The 22,865-nt window shown below is 41.1% G+C and overlaps 1 protein-coding gene across 1 annotated transcript in view; it reads right to left on the bottom strand.

Annotated features, from left to right (window-relative positions):
• Window positions 1-4,745: 4,745 nt before the first annotated feature.
• lama5 (laminin, alpha 5) overlaps window positions 4,746-22,865 on the bottom strand; it is a 77,494-nt gene continuing 59,374 nt past the window's right edge. The window contains exons 55-80 of the mRNA XM_058410854.1: window positions 22,498-22,652; window positions 22,255-22,387; window positions 20,821-20,923; window positions 20,512-20,625; window positions 20,224-20,409; window positions 19,651-19,793; window positions 19,370-19,546; window positions 17,694-17,833; window positions 17,415-17,562; window positions 16,898-17,031; window positions 15,213-15,375; window positions 14,988-15,122; window positions 14,425-14,585; window positions 13,965-14,097; window positions 8,800-8,943; window positions 8,566-8,696; window positions 8,315-8,473; window positions 8,099-8,228; window positions 7,826-7,968; window positions 7,548-7,737; window positions 6,718-6,867; window positions 6,481-6,625; window positions 6,176-6,306; window positions 5,965-6,058; window positions 5,622-5,741; window positions 4,746-5,082 (exon numbers count right to left, since the gene is read on the bottom strand). Coding sequence (XP_058266837.1) covers window positions 4,934-5,082; window positions 5,622-5,741; window positions 5,965-6,058; window positions 6,176-6,306; window positions 6,481-6,625; window positions 6,718-6,867; window positions 7,548-7,737; window positions 7,826-7,968; window positions 8,099-8,228; window positions 8,315-8,473; window positions 8,566-8,696; window positions 8,800-8,943; window positions 13,965-14,097; window positions 14,425-14,585; window positions 14,988-15,122; window positions 15,213-15,375; window positions 16,898-17,031; window positions 17,415-17,562; window positions 17,694-17,833; window positions 19,370-19,546; window positions 19,651-19,793; window positions 20,224-20,409; window positions 20,512-20,625; window positions 20,821-20,923; window positions 22,255-22,387; window positions 22,498-22,652 — 3,711 coding nt within the window. The 3' untranslated portion in view covers window positions 4,746-4,933. The remainder of the gene's footprint in view (window positions 5,083-5,621; window positions 5,742-5,964; window positions 6,059-6,175; window positions 6,307-6,480; window positions 6,626-6,717; window positions 6,868-7,547; window positions 7,738-7,825; window positions 7,969-8,098; window positions 8,229-8,314; window positions 8,474-8,565; window positions 8,697-8,799; window positions 8,944-13,964; window positions 14,098-14,424; window positions 14,586-14,987; window positions 15,123-15,212; window positions 15,376-16,897; window positions 17,032-17,414; window positions 17,563-17,693; window positions 17,834-19,369; window positions 19,547-19,650; window positions 19,794-20,223; window positions 20,410-20,511; window positions 20,626-20,820; window positions 20,924-22,254; window positions 22,388-22,497; window positions 22,653-22,865) is intronic.

Here is a 22,865-nt window from a genome sequence, read left to right as displayed (position 1 = left end):
GCTACATTGCCCCGCTTTGACCCCTTTTCTCCCTCCTTATCTCCTGGATCTAGGGATAAATCCTGTGTCAAGGTGCGTGTTGCACATCTGCAGTTGGAGGCTCAGGAGAAGGCTGAAGCATGAAAAGCCGAGATGGAGTTTAGGATAGCCATGCGTCGGATGGAACAGGAGGTTCGCCAACGGCAAGTGGACTTGGAAGCAATGAAGATCACTTCAAGGACCACTGCTTCTCCGTCGACCCCCTCAACTCCCCTGCCACTAACCTCTCCACCGGTACTCCCTGCAAGGCTGGTCCCTAGACCTCGTTCAGCTCATGATGCTTGTTCTGTCCTGACCACACCAGTTTTTGATAAGTAAGTAAGTACTTGTAAGTAAGAACATTGTGTTGCTTCCTCCATTTGAGAGATTGAAGTAGATACCTACTTCAGTGTATTTGAGCATATTGCCATTGCCTTAAACTGGCCTAGAGATGTCTGGTCTTTCCTCCTACAGTGAAAACTAGTTGGTAAAGCTCAGGAAGTATGTTCCTCATTGTCCCTACAGGATAGCCTGCAATACGAGTCAGTAAAAACTGCCATACTCCGTGCTTACGAATTAGTCCCTGAAGCGTATAGACAATGGTTTAGAAATCTTAAGAAAACTCCCTCTCACACTTTTGTGGAATTTGCTAGAGAGAAGGAGACCTTGTTGGATAAGTGGCTGTCCTCTAGTTAAGCAAATAATTTTGATGCTGTAAGAGAGCTATTTTTTGTTGGAGGAATTTAAAAATTGTTTGCCGGATTGTGTGGTGGTTTATTTAATTGAGAGGAAGGTTCCTTCAGTGTCTGAAGCTGCTGTGTTAGCAGACGAGTTTGTGCTTACTCATGAAAATGTGTTTAAATCACCTAGTCCTAGTGTAGAACCTCAAGTAGGAGTTGAGCTACAGCCTAGGGTGGTATAACCTAGTCGTTCAAATACTCCTCCCCGTGCTGCGGGATGTTTCTATTGTCAAAAGCCTGGTCATTTGATTGCAAATTGTGAGAATTTAAAAAAAGAAAGCAGGGAAAATACAACCAAGACCGTAGTAATTCTCAGTGCATGGCTTTAGCTAAAACTGTTGTGACTGATCTATGCCTGTGGAAACCAGTGTTGATGAATCTCTGGATTCTAGTTATCGGCCATTTTTAATTGATGGTACCTGTTCCCTGGTCCATAAGGAACAAGCTCCCATACCTATTAAAAATCTTCGCGATACTGGCGCCATTCAATTATTTGTGTTAGCTCATGTTTTACCTTTCTCAGAACAGTCATGTATTTTGAAAGGGGATTACTGTGCAGTTTATGAAAGTCCCACTGCATCATGTTTATTTGAGTTCAGGTTTAGTGACAGGAAATTTCCGGGTTGCAGTATGTCAATCCTTGCCCGTAGAAGGTGTTTCATTCATTTTGGGGAATAATATAGCTGGTGGTAAAGTTCTCCTGGTTTTGGAAGTTGCTGAGAGTCACCCTGAGTGTCCCTCACTGGATGATCCACTGTGTGACCATCCCACTGAGTTTCCTGCCTGTGTTGTAACCTGTGCTAGTGCCCATTTATGGGATGATGTTGTGGACTTGTCTGACTCATTTCTTGCTAAAGAGGCTAATGTTTCTGTGATGGTGTCTCTTCCACCTGTTGGTGATTTAAAGTCTGTAACCTCTGGTCAAGGCAGTTTTGGCGATGTTAGTGTGTGAGTTACCCATTAGTCGCAAACAGCTTGTTGCAGCTAAAGAAACTGACGCTACCCTGAGGAAATGTTTTTCTGCAGTATGCGAATGGGAGGAACTTGAGACAAGGCAAATAGCATTTCTTTGAGCAAAATGTGCTGATGCACAAATGGTTGTCTGGTAGTGCCTCAGCCCTTGACAGTGTCTCTCAGGTTGTGGTACCCTCTGCATGTAGACATGTGCTTCAGGTAGCCCATGATCACCCTTGGTCCAGACACTTGGGCGTTGTGAAAAACCTACTTGCGCATTCTTAAACATTTTTTTGGCCTGCACTAAAAACAGATGTGGTGGAGTTTTGCCGGTCATGCCCAGTTTGTCAATGTACAAGGAAACCAAACCAAGTTATTCCCTATGCTCCTCTTTATCCCATTCTTGTTTTTGGGGAACCTTTTGAGTGAGTTCTGGTTGATTGTGTTGGTCCCCTACCCAGAACCAAGTCTGGGAACCAAGGAACAAATTTCATGTCTAAGTTGTTTGCACAAGTTATGAAGACACTAAATATAACTCACCAAGTATCTAGTCCCTACCACCCGGAGTCTCAAGGTGCATTAGAATGCTTCCATCAGTCGCTAAAGTCTATGCTAAGAAAATATTGTCCAGAAACCGAGAAGGATCGGGATGAGGGTGTGCCGTTGTTGGTGTTTTCAGTACGGGAGGCAGTACAGGTTTCTCTGGGGTTTAGTCCTGCTGATCTGGTCTTTGGTCATTGATTTCGGGGTCCCCTGAAGGCTCTTAAAGAGTGGTTTCTAGAGGATCGTGGTATATAGTATACTGAATAGTATATTGGATTATGTAAGTGAATTTCGTGAGCAGCTGCACAAGGCCTGTACCTTAGCTCATGAAGCTCTGAATAAGTTCCAAGCTAAAATGAAACAGTGGTATGACCAAAAAGCAGTCCCCCGAAAATTTCAAGTGGGTGACCAGGTACTGGTTCTACTTCCAATCCCTGGTTTGTTGTTGTCTGCAAAGTTCTCCTGCCTGTATGTAATTAAAGAAAAACTGAGTGACACTTATGTTTGTACTCCTGATCGGAGGCACAAAATTCGAGTCTGTCAAGACATGTTGAAGTATTTTGCATGGGAAGTTAACTCTAAGAGTGAAATCAAAGATGTACGTATGGCACAGGCAGTTCCTGTTGGGTTAATCTCTGTGCCAGGAAAAGGTGATGAGCTAACTGGGGATGTGGATAATGGGTTGGTACCACGTGAACCTCCAGCCCCTTGTAGGCTTTCTAATTCTAGTCTGTTAGCTGACCTGTCTCCCCTTATAGGTCATTTGCTTGGGTCACAGAAGGCCGATCTGGAACATTTAATTTGTAAGTTCCCTAGAATCTTTCAAGATGTTCCATCTCAGACCACTGTGCTACAACATGATATTAAAGTTACTCTAGCATTCCAATAAAACAGCATGCATACAGGGTAAACTGCACTAAATGGAAAATTATGAAGGAGGAAGCTAGTTATTTGCTGGAACATGGGTTAGCTAAAGCCAGCTGTAGTCCATGGAGCTCAGCCTGCTTACTAGTCCCTTAGCCAGATGGGTTCCATCGGCTGTGTACTGATTATAGGCGTGTAAATGCCATCACCATTCCCGATTCTTACCCACTACCACGGATAGATGATAGTGTTGACAATGTGGAGGCGCCATGTTTTGTGTCAAAGTTAGATTTACTAAAGGGTTATTGGCAGGTACCGTTGACGGCTCATACCTCTGAAATTTCGGCTTTCGTCACACTTGATACTTTCCTGCGATACATTGTTCTGCCCTTTGAGCTTCGAAATACTCCAGCAACCTTTCAGTGGCTTGTGAATATAGTCTTGGCCGATGTTCCGCTTATTTGGATGATCTTGTTGTCTATACTATAGATTGGCCTTCTCATTTAGACGTATTGAAGATGATTTTTAAACATCTAGAACAAGCATCCTTGACACTCAACTTGGCCAAGTGTAAGTTCGCCCATGCCACCATCACGTACCTAGGGAAACAAGTTAGGCAGGGACAGGTATGTCCTGTGGATGTTAAAGTAACTGCCATTAAGAACTTTCCAACCATGATAACGCGTCATGAGTTACGAAGGTTTTTGGGGATGGCAGGGTACTACTGGGTTTTTTTTATAAAAACTTTTCCACTGTGGACTTTAAACACTGTAATCTAGTCTCTTAAATAAAGCCTGTATGTGCAGGCGATGAGCATGTTCAGCAGTGCACTAGCGTCTGGCCAGCTCGGTCTTCTCATGAACCAGTTTGGACTGCCCTCAGAAGCAGTAGAAGCAGCCATCAAAGGGGGTACGACACACACAACACATACTTGTCTTTATTTTGTTAACGAAACTCCAATTTTATGAATACATTTGTGAGTTTGCTTTTGTTGTCTATATTGCTGTGTTCGTAGATGTGGAGGCTTTTGCCAAGGCCATGGAGAACAGCAGTGGAAAGATGGACGAGTCCGGTGATGCCAAAGATAAAAAGGACGATGATGAGGACATGAGTCTGGATTAGTTAATAAAAGTCAGTGAATATAAATGTATAAAAGTCAGTTTATCGATCCAGATAGCGTCTGTTAATAAACTGTCCAGATCGAAGAAGTATGCCTGGAGGTTTCATACGTCTGGAACAATTAAAGAGCTGTGTATGTAAGATGTGTCAGTTCTGTAACCGATGCGTTTCCCACAATTATTTATTTATTTATTTTTGAGGGGGTGATTAAACGTGTCACAAAATAGTGTTCATAGTTACATTTTTAAACTCCAGTGACCGTATGACACAGTGAGTGCTGTAGCAGGTGCACATCTGCAGTGTGAGATGTGGGGTCTCTGATCAGCTCTTAAATGGCAACACAATGAGTCCAGTTTCAGTAAAAGCATAAAAGAATAATATAGCTTTAGATATGATTGGCCCCTTAATCAGGAATTCTGGTGATAGAAATCTCAGCAAGACATTACCCAACAACTGTTCTGCTGCATTAGTAATCTCTTTGGTAATGTCATAATTGTATATAAATCATACAGTACTGGTACTTTTATTAGAAGCACTCACAGAGGCATCACATCTGGTGCAGACCTCTTGGACATACAGATGTTTGTTTAACAAAAGAATATAAATATCTTGAAGTTAGCTATCACATAGGTAAAACCCACCACCTGCTGATTTGATCATTTAGGTATTTTGGATTTGAAGGTGGGGATTGTGGGCTACATGGCAGGGCATCCCTGAGTGGCCACAGCTCCTGAAATGGTCTGAGGTTTGGAGAGCATGGCAGCTCGGCCGTTCACCACAGCTTTCCTTATACAGCCGTGGTACGCAGGAAGAGATGAAGGAAGAGCGGGAGCTTCCACTGCATCTATAAAAATTCAAGGAAGGAAAAGAGTATCAGTGGTCATATCAGAGATCCTTTCTCTTAGAGGAAGACAGTGCACCCTAATAATGTTCCATGGTGGTCTTACGGTGGTCCATGTTCAGTGATTGGTGGTTTTGGGCTACAGTATACCTAAAAATGCTTCTAACTGGTAAGTGACCTTGAAAAAGGACAGTGTATTGTGTATACACCTTTTTCCACATTTTTGAAGTGTTACAATCTGATACTGAAATGGACTAAAGGTGGAAATTATTATAATTTGCATAAAATGATTTCAAATGTAAAAGTTTTCATGTCCCATTAGAGGTCATGTAATTAGTTAAATAAAAACTGAATATTAGAATTGTCAATTGTATTAATTTTGTCTGAGACAATCAAAGTAGGTTTGTTTAAAATAATCTTTACTATTAAATGTATGATAAATAACTGGAAAGAATATGATGGAACCAAGACTTTACGGAGGTTTCGCCACTAAATTTCAACACTACTCCGAATCCGGAGTAAAATATGAATAGGTGGCATACCTGGCACATTGCCCAGATAGACTGGTACATTGGCTCCATTAGCTCTGCTATGTTTGGGGCGGACACCATGTTCACTCGTGGAATCCACACGTATCTGGATCACGTTTCTCTTCTTCTCAACTACAAAATAGAAAGATAGCATGAAGAACTGCTACAACATAAACTCATCTGTTATTTTCAGTTTATTTTCTGGGCATCTATGGAATCTTTTAATTTATAGATATATATGTGTGTGTGTATATAAACTATTTCAAGCTGTTTAGTTGCTGATGTTTAGTGTTAGGTTTAGAAATGGGCAAAACTGTAATATATAGATGGAAATGTTGGGGTGTGTATTGCTTACTAAATATACTGTGCCAGTTTCCATCACACAGTGAATCCTCTGGTTTGAGGGAAACCGTAAACTCTCCACTCTCACTGTTCACTAACACAAACACCTGCACAGAGGACACCAGGTTATCATTCAGTTCAACATGCTAACAACTGCTAGCAGACTGTATAAGCAGGGGAAATTAACCATAAGTACAGATCCCCTGCAGGTCTGGTGTGCTCACCTCTCCCTGGTTGAGGTAGACGCTGAGCTGCTGATGCTTCCTGACTCCAGCATGGAGCAGAAGGCCGGAATCTGCTACAGGCCGAACTTCCAGTTCCAGCTCCAGATCGCGACCCAGAGCTAGTGACTCATCTACCACAAAGAAGCAATTTTATTAAATATGAATGTATTCCTGGTAAACTGTTTGCACGGATAACCCTGTTAATGCTGATATTATGCAATTTTCTGGGATAGTGAACTTCAGTTCTACTTGAACACTGTACCAACTGATTTTATCTGCTGTGTTCAGGATTGGGATCTGCTTACCAATGGCAATATGTCCTCCTTGGCTGGAGAAATAGACACCTGGTTGAAGGGGCTCTTGGTAACATGGCACCACCCCCACACTGTAGGCGGGGCTTAGCAGCACCTCGCTCACCTTCAGATCTCTAATACAGCCTACAAATCCCACCTAAAGAGAGGAAGAAAGACATAAATTAGGAGAAACAGATAAAACCTTGTGTTGGAATTAGCAGAAGTGTCCTTGGGACTTTTCGGTATTACCTCCACTGCTTTGTGGTCAGAAGGCAGGCCACCGATGTAAATTGGACCACTCAGTGCATTTTTCTCTCCAGAGAAAGACACCTTCTTGCTCTGCACATTAATGCCATTTACTATCAGACTGGCCTTTTCTTTCTCAATCCTCAGAAACACCTAAACAAAGATATAGAAATAGCACAAAAGCCATTTTCCATTAAATGTACTGTATGGAAACAATATACAGTGCCTTGTATTAGTATTCAACTTGTCTACATTTTGTAGTGCTACCATTGGGAAGCTATATACACTTAATTATTTGCCATGAAGCTACACAAAACAGCCTATACTGTACTGACAGTGGATGTATATACAGTAGCTTGCAAAATTATTTACAAATAAAATAAAAAAAACAAAACATAAAAGCTATGATTGCACATTGCTGTGAAACCCCTAATTTAGTCCTGATTAAATCATTTGCTATCAGAAGTCATGTAAGTAAGTTGCATGCTAAGTTCAGAATAGATTTTTAAATTCATATTTATGTATACAAAGCTCTTTCTGGTCTTAGTCCACAGTACATTATTGACCTTCTTCACTCTTACTCTCCTACTAGAATGATAATGTAAGGTCCTATTCTTTCCCCAATCTCCCCTTTCACATGAGGTCTGTGATGTCTTTAGCCATTTTTAAAGATTCTCTTAAAACATATCCAGCAAGTCAGTGACCAAGTAAAGAAGACATTACTCAGACAAGCAACCAAGATAGTGACTCTCAAAATGATGCTCCCACCACCATGCTTCACTGTAGGGATGGTGTTCTCAAGGTGACACCAATGTTTTGTCTTATAACCTCACCGTGTGCCACTGGTTGTCATTATACTTGGCACTGGTCACAATGCTGGATTTCCTCTTGGCTCCTTTAAGCAGCAATATCAGGTGGCCCTCGGACACAGAGAGCGTTAATGCCGCCCTTCCTCTCTCAGCTGCTGCATAGAAGATGAGGCCACTGGATGAGTTCACACGGACGGCCATTGCCACGTTAGGCCTAGAGAACCAAAATAACAGCATTTGGTTTGAAATCAATCAAGTCAAAACAAATCTAATGTCAGTTGAAATACAGCAGAGGAACACACGTCTTGAGGAAGGCTGGAGGAACTGAATCAAAGCGCATGTAGCTGTGGGCAGATCCACTGAAGTGGTTGGCATTTTGCTCTCGGACAGACAACTCCCCCTGGCAGGAACCTCGGGCACTGCGGCTTTTTGGTGCTCCCTGAGCCTTTTTTTTTGTACACACACATACACACACAAATTCATAAATAAACCAGGTATTGCAATAGGTATTACAAGAAGGACCTTAATGGAAATTAAGTTTATCAGTTTATTAACAAGTTTATTAATTACTGTACCCTGGTGGTTTTAAGGCGTGAAGGTGAGGCCAGCATCAGCCGTAATTTCTTAGCAGCAGGACACTCCAGTGCAACATCAACATTCTCACTGGCTAGTAGCAAGTCCACCACCATTTGAGATGCTGTTGTCCTTAAGCAAGAATATAAACCATTAATTAATAAATAAATAGATCACACATTATTTATCTCCTGTTGTCCAGCACCCAAAACTCCTACCTTTTTATAAAAATATTTCTGAGACAGCCAGTGAGGTTGACGATATTATTGGACACAGGTGTGCCACCAAGATAGACTTCCCCGATTTGAAGTGTGCTGGGAGTTTCGACGTTGGTGTTAGGGCTGAGTTCCAGCATGTCATCCATATACACACGAAGTCTACACAGAGGCAGAAAAATAATACTGTATTACACACATGTCCATGACGTGGGGTTAGTGTTAGGGTGAGAACAGTGAGTGTGGTGCTGTACCCATTTATGTTGCTATAGAAAGCCACATAGTGACTCATCTCATCGTTGTAAGTCTTCTGAGTTCGAACCTCTTTATTGCCAGCCCTCACCACCACATGGCCATTGTCCAGTTGTACCTGACACACCCCACTCTGTGTGGAAAACACACATACACATGGCAAAAACTTTAGATACAAATCTCTTAAATAGTGTTGTAACATTTGGCCTGAAAACTTGATCTGTAAAAATGAGTACCTGAGCCTGGTGGTGGAGTAACAGTCCGTTCTTCTGCTCTGTTCTGAAGCCAACACCAGCATAAAAGTTGTTTGTGAGGTCTGGCAGGTTGTCCAGCTTGAGGTCCAGATAATTCTGCCCTTTAAAATGGGCTTCCCGAGCCACCTGTGCAGTTAACAGACCGGAGATTGACTAACTATTTACCTTTTCAGCACCAAGGACAGTTCTATCTGCATGCCCTAATACATGGGTGTCCAATCTTATCCGGAAAGGGCCGGTGTAGGTGCAGGTGTTTATTCTAACCAAACATAAGCCACACCTGAGTCTAATGAAAGCCAAGATCAGTTGATTAAACAGGTGGAATCAGGTGTGGCTCCTGCTTGATTGGAATGAAAACCTGCACCCACACCGGCCCTTTATGAATAAGATTGGAACTCCCTGCCCTAATATGTGTCAATTTTCTTACAAATGTGACACTTGTTCCTTGATTAGTGCCTGAATAAGCAAAATCAACATGATGAACTGTTTGAGAAGATATTCTGACATGACCTTCTTGGTCTCTGAAACTGATATGATGTAGGCAGTGTATAAAATCTGTGAGTGTTACAGATTGGCCAAGACAAATAAGAATATGATTGGCGAAATAATGCAGAACATTTTAGAGAACAAATGTGCTGGCGAGGATCAAAAATTGTCCGAGTCATTCAGATTATATGAAAGAAGTTGAAGGCAGTTATAAAGGCAAAGGCTGAGGATGAATGTTTTCCGCTATAACAGCAAACAACTTATAATAACTTGTTACAATAACTTGTTTGCCTACAGCAAACAAGACATGATAGGTATAGGATTACAGTCAGAAATGGAAATTACCTGGGCTTATATAAGGACTCACAATATCCCACAGGAAATAGCGAGACCACCCGGAGCACCGTGGATTGTTTTCGGGTCAACCAGGTGACGGAGGCGGAGCAGAGAGAGAAAGCAAAAGTGGGGATGTAGAGCAGGCTTGCTAGCTCAGCTGGGAAGCAACCGCACAAACCTTCGCTACCATCTATCTTCCTCACAAACCCCAGATCCCTTGCAAACAAAATGGATGAGTTACAGTCACAGATCGCCTACAACCACCTCGTCCGTGAGTGCTGTCTGCTGATTGTGACGGAATCCTGGCTGCACCCGCAAATCCCCAACGCTACGGTGGAGCTAGCAGGCCGGAGTATACATCACAAGGACCACAACAAAGCCTCCGGTAAGAGCGGGGGGGGTGGGGGGGTGGGGCTCTGTGTTTATGTGTTTGAGAACTGGTGTTTGCACAGCAAAATAATAGACAGCCACTGTTCACCGGACTTAGAGGCCATGTCTGTCCAGTGCAGACCGGGTTGTCATTGTTACTGTTGTCTACATGCCGCCTGATGCTAACGCTAGCACGGCGCTTGGACATCTCCGACACATAATAAACAAACAACAGATGGCGCATCCTGCCGGTGTACACATCATTGCCGGGGATTTTATCCAAGCATGCTTAAAGACTGTGCTCCCCAAATTCTATCAACATGTCAAGTGTCCAACCAGGGGGGAAAACACACTTGACCATGTCTACTCTAACATTAAGCATGCCTACAGAGCTAAACCCCTTCCTAACCTAGGAAAATCTGACCATCTCTCCCTGTTTCTCATCCCAGCCTACACACCCCTCAGGAAGAGATCAAAACCAAAGAATCAAACCATCAGAAGCTGGCCTGACAATGCTCTCCCTCAGCTCCAAGACTGTTTTGCCTGTGCGGATTGGAGCATATTCGAACAACAGGACTTGGAGAAAATACAGAGACTGTACTTTGCTACATAAAGACATGTGTAGGAAATGTCACAGTGAACAAACACATCCGGATTTTCCAAAACAGACCACAGTCTGTCAGACTCGGCCCCACCTCTCCACCACGCTCACACTCAGCACTGGATCCCCTCAGGGCTTTGTGCTGAGCCCTCTACTATATGCCCTGTACACCTATGACTGTACTCCATCCCACCCAAACAACACTATCATTAAGTTTGCAGATGATACCACCGTGCTTGGGCTCATCTTCAGAAGGGATGAGACGGCATACAGGGCTGAAGTAGAAAACCTGTCCACCTGGTGCTCACGGAATAATCTGACACTGAATGTACATAAAACTAAAGAACTAATTATGGACTTCAGGAAAAACAGACAGGACCACGCCCCCCTCCTCATCAATGGAGAACGTGTGGAAACTGTCTCCACCATCAGATTCCTGGGCACTCACATCTCAGCTGACCTCTCCTGGACTCCCAACATCAAGGCCTTGGTGAAGAAAGCTCAGCAGCGGGTGCATTTCCTGCTGGTCCTCAGGAAGGACAACTTGGACAAAAAGCTGCTGATGGCTTTCTATCACGCCTCTGTGGAGAGCACACTGACCTGTCTGGGTGTGTGGTATGCAGGCTCCACAGCTGAGGACAGGAAAACTGTGCAGAGGGTGACAAACACAGCTCAAAAATCATCGGCTGCCCTCTGCCCTCCCTAGATGACATATCCAGGTGTTGCTGCCTCAGAAAAATCAAGGCCATCGCAGGGGACTCCTCACATCCTGCTCATCACCTGTTTGACCTGTTACCGTCTGGACAGCGTTTCAAGTCAATAAAGTCTCACACCACCAGACTAACAAACAGCTTCTTTCCCTGGGCCATTCGGACTGCAAATAATCACTGAACTCTCTTTCACACACACACACACACATTTTACACACTCTACCTCATAAAATGTGCAATTTCACTGTGCACTTTAAACAGGAACAGTACCTTTCACCTGTACAGTTCAAGTGATTTTTTATGCTCTTTTTAATTTGTTTATTAGTTTAACTATTTATTTATTTCTTATCCATGCATTAATAGTAGGAGACTTCAACATTCATTTTGATAAGCCAGAAGACCCTCTGAGAACAGCAGTTGTATCCATCTTAGATTCATTAGGTGTTAATCAAAATGTAATAATGGAGGTCACACTCTGGATCTCATTTTTACATTCGGATTAAATATAGAAAACACAGTCACTCTTCCACAGTCGGAAGCCATCTCAGATCATTATCTAGTTTCATTTAGAATGCGTCTTAGTCACGAGATGCGCAACTTGCCACGTTACCGTATGAAGTGTATATTTACGTCTGCTACTGCAGAGAGATTTACCGATCTACCAGAATTATCACACATGATTGGTTGACCTTCTGACCCTACAGAACTTGACCAGGCGACTGATTACTTGGAGTCATTATTTCAGAACACCCTAGACACTGTAGCTCCACTTAAAAGGAAAAAAATTAAAGACAAGAAACTAGCACCCTGGTACAACGACCACACATGAGCTTTAAAACAATCGGCTAGGAAACTAGAGCGTAAATGGCGTCAAACTAAATTAGCAGTATTCCAGATTGTGTGGAAGGAAAGCCTTCTGAGATACAAAAATTCTCTTAGTGCTGCTAGATCAGCGTATCTCTCTGCCCTAATCGAAGATAACAAAAACAATCCAAAATTTTTATTTAGCACTGTAGCAAAAATAACTAGGAGTATAACCACTGTAGAAAAGCGCACACCATCTACATTTAGCAGCAATGACTTCATGAATTTTTTCAATGAAAAAATTGACAATATCAGGCAAAAAATTCAGACTATTAATTTAAAACCATATTATTTGATAGATAATCCTTTAGATAATATAGCTATTTCTGATCAGAGCTTAGAGTGCTTCACTCCACTTCAAGAGCCTGATCTAATTTCACTAATTTCTTCTTCAAAATCTTCTACCTGCATCCTAGATCCTTTACCCACATCTTTCCTTAAACAGATATTACCAGTAGCTACTGAACCACTTCTAAAAATAATTAATTCTTCTCTAAGCACTGGCTATGTGCCTAAATCTTTTAAGCTAGCAGTTATCAAATCCTTGATTAAAAAAGACCATTATAGACCAATATAGACCAATATCAAACCTGCCCTTTATCTCCAAGATCCTAGAAAAGGCTGTAGCACAGCAGTTATGTTCATACCTGTATAGAAATAACATTTATGAGAAGTATCATTCAGGATTTAGACCTCATCATAGCACAGAGACAGCACTGGTTAAAGTGCTAAATGACCTGTTGTTGGCTTCTGATCAGGGTTGTGTCTCTGTACTAGTGTTACTCGATCTTAGTGCAGCTTTTGACACCATTGACCACACTGTTCTACTTGATAGACTAGAACATGCTGTTGGTGTTAAAGAAACAGCCCACTCCTGGCTCAGGTCTTATTTGACTGACCGACATCAGTTTGTAGATCTAGATGGTGACTTCTCCACCTGTTCTGTTTTTCGTAAACATGGTATTAGCTTCCACTGTTATGCAGATGACACACAGCTATATGTTTCAGCTAAATCAGATGAGAGACACCAGCTTATTAAGATAGAAGAATGTGTAAAGGACATTAGACATTGGATGGCCACTAACTTCCTCCTGCTTAATTCGGACAAGACAGAGGTGCTTGTACTAGGACCACATGCAGTTAGAAGTGAGCTTTCTGATTACAGAGTAACGGTGGATGGTCTTTTGGTTTCATCTTGTCCAGCAGTAAAAGATCTTGGTGTGATTATTGATTCTGGACTTTCATTCTAAGCTCATGTAGATAATATCACTCGGGTAGCCTTCTTCCATCTTAGGAATATTGCTAAGATAAGAAATATGTTGTCGCTTCATGATGGAGAAAAATTAGTTCATGCTTTTGTTACAAATTAAAATACAAATAAAAATGAAATTGAATTGAATTGAATTGAAATTTTCATGGTATTTTATTCAGTGCACTGGTTTTGAGAAGAGTAACCATAGTTTCGTTGTACTTCTTTGTGCAATGACAATAAAGTCTATTCTATTCTATTCTATTCTATTCTATTCTATTCTATTCTATTCTATTCTATTCTATAACACTCATCTCACTATGGGGATGTGCTCATTCAGCCACACAGTTGGCCACTAATGTTTGGCATACCATGGTATACTATGTCTTCATATTGACGTTACTTTTAGTGCACAAAGTTATATTTGATGCTGAAAAGGTTTAGGTAGCTGCAACTTTGCTGCCACATACTTATGACCATATAGTGTATGTATTTGTAAAGACAATTCTGAAGCCACATCTTCTCCACTCACCAGTAAGTCATCAGGACAACCGTAGCTGACACCTGAAGTCTTCATGCTTTTCAGGTCTATGAAACTGCCCATGGCTTTAATGTTCCTGAAACAGCCCTTAACAGAACCCTGCTTCGGGAACAGACTCTTCAGCCTGTGCGCACACACACACACACACACACACACAAACACACATTTACATGGCATTCTACAATAGATTAGGTCTGTCAAATCTGCAACTAGGAAAAGGACCACTACTTCCAAAATATTGAAGAACTACAATGCCTTACATAAATAAACATCCAGATAACCTTAATATATACTGTAAAAACCATGTCTGCCATGTAAAAAAAACATGCAATATGGTCCTTCTCCAAAGCAGGGTTAAACACTATACCCACTGCAGAGTGAAGATTCACATACAGTATCATTATCATATAATGAAGGTGACAGTAGAGAACATGTCAGGTTCAGTGCACACCTCTCAGGCATTTGGTCATCAGGAACACCACCCAGGGAGTAGCTTCCTGTGAAACAGGGGATGTCTGAGGAGTCGACCTGGTACAGTTGTTTTCTTTGTCTTCTCACTAGCAGTGTATAAGGTTCAGGTGGTGATCCCCTCACAGGAATAATGACCTCCACCTGTACACAAATTATATACACACCGACCAGGCATAACATTATGACCATTTGCTTAATATTGTGTGTGTATTCTGACACCATTCTATCAGAACCAGTTTTTTTTTCAGCAATTTGAACAACAATAGCTCATCTATTGGACTGGACCACACGGGTCAGCCTTCGCTCCCCATGTGCATCAATGAGCCTTGCCTACACATGAACCTGTCGCCGGTTCACCACTGTTCCTTCCTTTTGACCGGGAACACCCCACAAGAGCTGCAGTTTATATATTGGTGTATATATATATATATATATATATATATATATATATATATATATATATGAATGAATGAATAAATGAATGATTGCAGTCGATGCGAAATTACAGAAGACTTGTTCAGCTATACTATACAAGTGACTTACTAATTTGGGGGTAGTGTCACTGACAAACAGCAATTCGGGTTCTGTGCCTTTGTACTCCTCCTCCACAAACGTCCCATTGAAGTTGTAGAAGAGCTTCACACGGCCTCCGAGCACTGCCACACACGCAAACTTGGTCTGTGGAGTCGAGAAAGGTCATGGAAGAGCATAGTATTTAACAATGGGGTTCATAATTGTATTGTCAATGCTAATATGCAAACGTCTGACCTCGTTACGAAGCAGGAGCAGAATTCCGTTCTGTGAGACGAGTTTGACTTCCAGTTCAAAGCGAGCTTTTGAGCATGCAGGCTTAGGAGTGATTTCAGCATAACCTGTGCCATCAAAGTAGGATGCGTCGTCTATCCACTGCAGGGTTACTTGTGGCTTAGGTCTATTATACAACACCCAAACATACGTACACTCAATTATTCTCCTACTGTATATAACAATATATACTGCTACAGGAAACTGCATTATACAAAGCTTGTATGTTAAAAGCTTCCAAAGCTTGGATATTAATCACAGCCCTAGTTGTATTTAAAACTCGTCATTCAACTGTAAAATGTAAAAAGAAACTATTTTATACTAGTAAAATTTCATTGCAAATCATCTGATTAGAAATTAATGAACTGTTAAATGAACATTATTATCTGTATTCATACAGTATTTGTAGATTATTTGGGGGGGAAAAAAACAATGATAAAAGACAGTTGGTTTTTAGACCTCAAGAAACATAAAATGTGCATTGTAGGAAATTGATGAACATGACCTAAAAAAAGGATAATCTTAAGACTGAAAGCTTTGATAGATGTTTTGGAAATGTCAAACCCGGAAAAATTTGGCAACATTAATAATAAATAATAATATATTATCAGCTGGTTAGTGTTTTGCTTAGTTTGCTTATCTTGTCTAGATAGTACTAGAGACACACCTGAATAATGCTGGTCATGCTGAATATAAAAAACATTATACTGTGATTTATCAAAACAACCATAATTCTTTCTTCCTTCTACAGTGCCATGCCATCTTGTGTTCTCTTCATATACAGTTATCGGAAAACAAAAGGTTCTAGAAGTTGGTGAAGACTACACAATTTTATTTAGACCCTGATAAATAAAAACAGAAAAAGAATTGAAGGAGAATGTGATTTCTTTTAACCATGCTGTATAATGGCAGCTGATGGAGTCATTGTTAACACACCTTGGCTCTCTCCCCATGCTCGTAATCTGAGCATTTATATTATACTACTGTCTAATCTCTACCTAACTGCTACATTAAAGTTCCCTCAGTTAATGAATGATTTAATCAATGCATCGATGCTTAATATTTGGGAAGCTGGATGTACTGGAACAAATAAATAACTCGACTATACAGAGAGGTAAAAAGAATGGAGTTTACTGTGACTAAACTGACCATCTGTGGTGAGTAGAAACGTGTCTTAGAATGCACAAGATGTCAAACCTTGAGGCTGCACAAGACCATATCAGGTTCCACTCCTGTGAGCCAAGGACAGGAATCTACAGTGTGTGCAGGATCACCGATACTAAAACATCTCCTGTGGTTTTTCCCATCTTCAGCTGTCCAGTTTTGGTTAAAGTTACCAGTGAATGTTTATAAAAATGCCTAGCAACAACAACCATGCCATAATCAAAGCCAGTGAGTTCACATGTTTCCCCTATTTCCCCTGTATCTACATTTATAATGCATTGTGCTGCTGCCACATTATTGGATGGATAACGGGATGGATATTCCTTTTTAAATAGCTGGTACTGTAAGAGTATATAAATATTGTCGTTACTACTGTATCATATTTTAAAAGTCCAAAATCAAAAACAAAATAAAAAAACAATACCCATTCTTGGCTAAAAAGTTCAGCTCTTCTCAATTTTTAGTTTTTAGTCGACTGTACTCACCGTGGGCAGGGACTGTCTTCAGTGGTGTTAAGCTGAAAGATTTGCTCAAAATTATACAGGCTTATCACCTCCTCATTCAGACTCTCAAGCTCCAAGCAGCCCTTGAAATGAGGCAGCTGCATCTGGGAAGGGGGCTGTAAAGACACGACATGTTAGCCATTATATAGCAAGAGAAGGACTCTTAAAATAATAAGCCTAAAAACACAAGTCCTTCCAGATTTTCACAATTTTGTGATTGGAGAAATTAAGCAAACTTGGTGATATATGGAGGGGCTTGCAATTTTTCAAATGCAGATTTGGGCCCAGATGTGTCAGGGATCACAACGTGCATTCAGCCAAAGCCCTCTTTGATTCATGTGTGTTTAACATGAGCAAACAGAAAGTAATTACATATGTGTCTTCGGCAAAAGAAAGCACAAAAATCTCCACAAGTTGCATCACAAATTTTGGAAAAATCCTTCAGAAACTAAAATATATATATGGATATGAATATAAATTACAGCAATCTCAAACATACCACAAAGTTACTGGGATACCCTCCAACGTAGAAGACCGTTTCCTCAGCAGGGAGGGTTAGAAGGCCAAGATCTCCTTCTGCCTCCACAATCAGCTTACTTGATCGCCCCCCTCCTACAGTCATCGCCATCAGACCATACTGCAATATCCTAAAAATCCACACAGCATGGATGAAACACAATTTTCACACATACTCTCTCTCCCTGCTGCCAATGATGACAGAGGAGACAATGATATGATGATCGTGATGAAGAAAATGAATACAGGCCATTTGCCTCACCTCTCCAGAAACAGGCTGTTGAATTGGCCATCTGAGCGAACGTCTTCTTCCATCACCCCCTGTGCAGTCTTATCCCCAAGATTAAAAAACCAGTGTAGTCGGGTGCCAGACAGGATCATCCCCATGAACTCTTTACTGGACTACAACACACAGAGGAAGCATATTTTTTTTTACATGTACACATTCATACACACTTTTTACTCAGGGGTTGAAGAATTTATGAAACTGTGTGTGTGATCAATCATATGGATAACACAGGCTCAGCAATATCACCTTCTACAAAACAAAATATTTTCACAGATGATGACTGTGTTCATGCTAGATGGCTGGTGTTGGTACATTAGTGTCAGCCAGAGCAATGACTGTCCAGTTAATTAACATCAATAGTCAATTGTGCTTCTGCAGGAAACAGCCTGTTTACCAACTCTGTTCTGATCAAAGTACTGATTTCTTTATACTTTATACAAAGTACTAATTTCTTATGTTTCTTCATACTGAATTTACTAGATGAACAATGAGAAATTGCTGTCTAACAGCTAGTATAGTGGGAATTCAGAATATTAGTGGTGTTTTTGCCATGAATAAATCAATGTTTCTGAATGAAACTTTTAAGCTTGTTCTCATTCACTTCCATTCACTGACTAATTTCTTTGTTTCTTAACATGCCCAGGTGAAACACCTGAGTGCTTCGGCAGCATTTTTCTGACTGCAGTAGAGTGCAGGCTGTGAAGGAACGTTTCACTGGCTAGACAAATTCACCCCTTACTGAAGGAGACATTGTGTTAAGTCCGAACGAGAGCGGAATTGATTCTGTACAAACTGAGATGTGTGGTTTAGTATGAACTGAGTTTGTGAATGATATGATCAAACTGGGGCTTGTTGGTCATGGACAATCCAGACATGTCATTCATTCAGTTCGGATGCGATTCTTATGGGTTCGACAAGAGGACGGAGGGGGTGGAGCCATACTGTGAAGAGAATGCAACACTTTGTAGAAGTTTTTTATATCTCTGCACAAAGCATGAATCTGAGTGAAAGATAATTCTGATTCATGATTATTGCAATGAAAGAACTAGCTGAATTGAACAAGGATGTGTTTGAACAGCCTTATGTGTTGATGTGGAATGAAAATGAAAAAAAATTAAACTAAATAAATTCACCAGATCTGCTTTTTGGGGATTGGACACACCAATATTCATAGATCATTAAACTAAAACTTATAAATGAATGAAACAGTGAAATACTCAATATATCTAAAAAGACACTCAGTAGTGCCATTTACTGGTGTGATGATGTAACCTACGGAAAGGGGCAGTGAATGAATCAGTGACTGAATCTCAACACATCTTCTTGGTGAAAGGATCAAAAGATTCGACTCACTAGGATGAAAACAAATGACCACTACAAGTCAGTATGCGGTAGCTCAGTGGTTAAGGTGTTGGGCTACTGATTTGCAGGTTCAGTGAGTTCAAAGCCCAGGTCCACTAAGCTGCCACTGCTGGGCCCTTGAGCCAGACCCTTAACGCTAGGTTGTATAAAAAGAGATAAAATGTAAGTAGTCCTGCATAAGGGTGTCTGCCAAATGTAGCTATCGGGGTATAGGTGTATTTTCCTATATTTTACTCATTTCTAGTCGTATCTGCACATGACGAGAGTAAGGGAATTAATTGACTTACATTCTTGTTGCCCAGGTAGAAGACAAACTGGCTGTTGGCATCTTGACGCCGTTTGCGTGTAGCTTGTGGGAGAGTGATGTGGAACTTGAGGGAGGTGTAGGCAGCCAGGTCAGCCAGATTACTGGGAGTCCTCACCTGTACTGCTGATTTCCCATTAAACTTCATTGACACACCAACCTGATGATCACAATGAGAAAATAGGCAGAAATGATTGTACGTGTGTTTTTGTGTTGCATCAATGTTTATTAAGAACGAGTTTGAAAGTTTGAAGTTTGGAGTACCTTGCTAGCGGCCTTACGGGCCTCGGCGATGAGCTCACGGATTCTCAGGATGTTCTCCGAAATGTTGGACATCTGGATGGAGTGATTCTGCAAGCGATCCAGCTTCTTCATCAACCTTGGAATGGTCTCACTGAGTGCTCCCACTGCACATAGCACATGCTTATCATACTGTCCTTCTGAGGACTTTCCATTCAAGATCAAGACATTATACATTCTGAGGTGAAATGAAAACCTGGCCTACTCCTTCTTAGACTGTGCACATAAATAAAAAATAATAAGAAATATATTTGTTAAGTTTTTTGTTTTTGGAATGTGCACAAATATGATGTGCAGCTGCATTAAATGTATTAAGAGTAACAGTACAGTGCAAATGAGTCTTATTAGAGACCTAAGGGCTCTGTATGGACATGGCTGTGTCGAGGAGTCTCATGGCCAGAGGGGAGATGTTCCTCCTGAGCAACTCAGACTCAGGAAGCACTTGCTGATCAGACAGCTTGACTGAACAGTTATTGGGGTGTGTGGACACTGTAATTAACACTTATGCTGAAACTTTTCATCTAGACCCACACACACCTGAGCTATTGGCCTGGCTGAGTGCATCTTTGAAGTCATCATTACTAATGTTGGCTGATCCGTATGTTCGTTGCCACTCCTCCAGCTGTTGTTTTATGGGAGCCAGCTTCTCCAGAACATTCGCCACAGTGCTGTTAGCCATCTCTGCTGCTTTTTTTGCTGCCAGAATCTCCTCTGTTGTGTTCTCTACATACACACACAATATTATAGCTCAGTGTTACATTTGGTGTTTTTGATGTTTTTCAAATAATTATGTCCAGGTTTGTCAGAGAAAGTCGAATTGCTGACCTTGGGTAAAGTTAAGGGAATTCTGCACAACTGCCAGATCCTTCAGCAGCTCATCCTTTTTCACTTCTGCGTCCTGCAGCCGCTTCTTTATGTCCACCACCCGAGGCTTCACTTCTGTCCGATTTAAATAAACTTGTCAATGAGCGCTCATTCGAAATCAGCATGGCGACGTTATTTTGACAAAGAGCGCAAATAACCGACATCTTAGATTTATTACAGCAAGATTCAACATTCTACAATGCCACATATAATGAGAACTCCTAAACATTCATCTCTGTTTCAGTGCTGTTTAGTGAAAAACTACTTTACCTTTATTCAGCTCCTGGAGCAGGCCTGATGTCTCCTCATGCAGTGCCTCACTCTTATTCTTAAGCTCACTGGCCTGCTGGGAAAGATCCAAGCCTTTGATATTCTATGCCCCCCCCCCAAAAAAAACACTAGATCTGATTAATCACACACTAGACATGTGTAAGATCATACACAAGTCATGGACCTTATATTCCTGAAATTTATTTCCTGAAAATGAATTAAATCATAATTCAATTAAAATTTGTTCCCTAAATTTTCTTAAATATACATTAAATGAATAAACTATACGTTCATTACACAGAAAACATATAATGGTATTTACAGATTCCCCAAAAACAACAAGTATTTTATTGTCATATGTGCATTTATGTACATATGTACAAGTATATTTTGTATTTAGATAAAAATTGTTTGACGTGTTACAGTTTAATCTACACTTCCTAAGCACTTTATTAGGAACTCCTGTACACCTGATCATTTATGCTTATGCTTATTTAATCAGCCGATCATGTGGCGGTAAAGCAGTGCATAAAATCACGCAGATACATCCAGCAGCATCAAGTATCGTTCACATCAACCACGAGAATAGGGAAAAATGTAAGCTCAATGATTCTGGCTTGACAAGCTTGTATGAGTATTTCTGCTGACCTCCTGGGAATCCGTAAAACAAGACTGTTGAAGATTATTTAAAAAGATTAGCTGGTCTTTTCTCTATTTAACTGTTCAGTTTCTGGGATCCTGTGCCCACTGTAGCCTCAGGTTCTTGTTCTTGGCTAAGAGCAGTGGAACCTGGTGTGGTCATCTGCTGTTGTAGCTCATCTACATTGAGGTTCGATGTTTAGTGTGTTCTGTGATGGTTTTCTGTTCAGCACAGCTCTAAAGAGTGATTATTTGTAAGCTCCGTGTTGGCCTGGAACCATCAGACCTGGCCATTGTCCTCCTGTTAGCTTGGAACCATCAGATCTGGCCATTTTCCTCTGATCTATCTTATCAAAAGGTGTTTCCACCAACAAAACTGTCACTCACTTGCTTTTTCTTATTTACAATGTTCTGTGTAAACTCTTGTAAAAAAGGAGATCAACAGTTTCTGAAATCCTCAAAACAAACCCACCTGGAGCCAGCCATGCCACGGGTAAAGTCGCTGAGGTCACATTATTTTCTCTGTACTGATGTTTGAGGTGATTACCTGAAGGTCATAATCTGTACCTGCATGATCATATACACTGTGGTGCTGCAATACCAGTACTAACTGGTTGATTAGATAACTGCATGTTCCTAATAAAGTGATTGGTGATGGATCAAGGTTAATGTGTTTGTCTGTGTGAACAATTTATCATCAAGCAATAATTAAAAAGGTACATAAATATGACAGTATTGACATACAGAATACACACAATTCACCAGGGCCCCATGCCCTCTGTAGTGTTACATTACCTCCATGGCCTTTGCATTAGCTTCTCTGGCTAAAGTCTCAGCTTCCTGTATGCTCTCAATAATGTTGGTGTAAGTGTGTGATGCGTTCAGAGCTCTCTGGATAAAGCTGTCCTGGTTAGTGTTGGAAATGACGCTGTGAAAATCAGGCATTGAATATAGAGTCAATGAACAGTACATGTATTTGTGTGGCAAATAAAAAGTTCATAGGCAAAAAAATAAGAGAATGTTAGAAATCTCAGACACCTTGAGAGGTTCTTGGCAAGCTGATTGAGAAGCTCAGCGTGTTTCTCAGCTGCCTCTACAAGAGGACTTTTCGAGCTGGAGAAAGTGAAATTCTGCACTTTGTAAGTGAGAGGCTGCTTTGCTCCATCCAGCTGAGCAGACAGGCGCTCATAATCCTACAGTGAAGAACAAACTGCATGTAAGAACTCTGGAAGAGGACTGGAAGGTCAGGTAAGGTCTCATCAGTTGCCTCAGAATAAATCATAGTGGTGATTTATATGGATTTTTGATATCATGCTGTGTGCCTGTGTACTGTATGTGTGTGTATATATATGCATGGGTGTATGTGTGCATATGTGTGTGTGTGTGTGCATATATGTGCATGTGTA

The sequence above is a fragment of the Hemibagrus wyckioides genome, linkage group LG15 (genome assembly GCF_019097595.1).
Source record: "Hemibagrus wyckioides isolate EC202008001 linkage group LG15, SWU_Hwy_1.0, whole genome shotgun sequence".
NCBI lineage: Eukaryota > Metazoa > Chordata > Actinopteri > Siluriformes > Bagridae > Hemibagrus > Hemibagrus wyckioides.
This window is presented reverse-complemented; position numbering and strand designations above follow the sequence as displayed.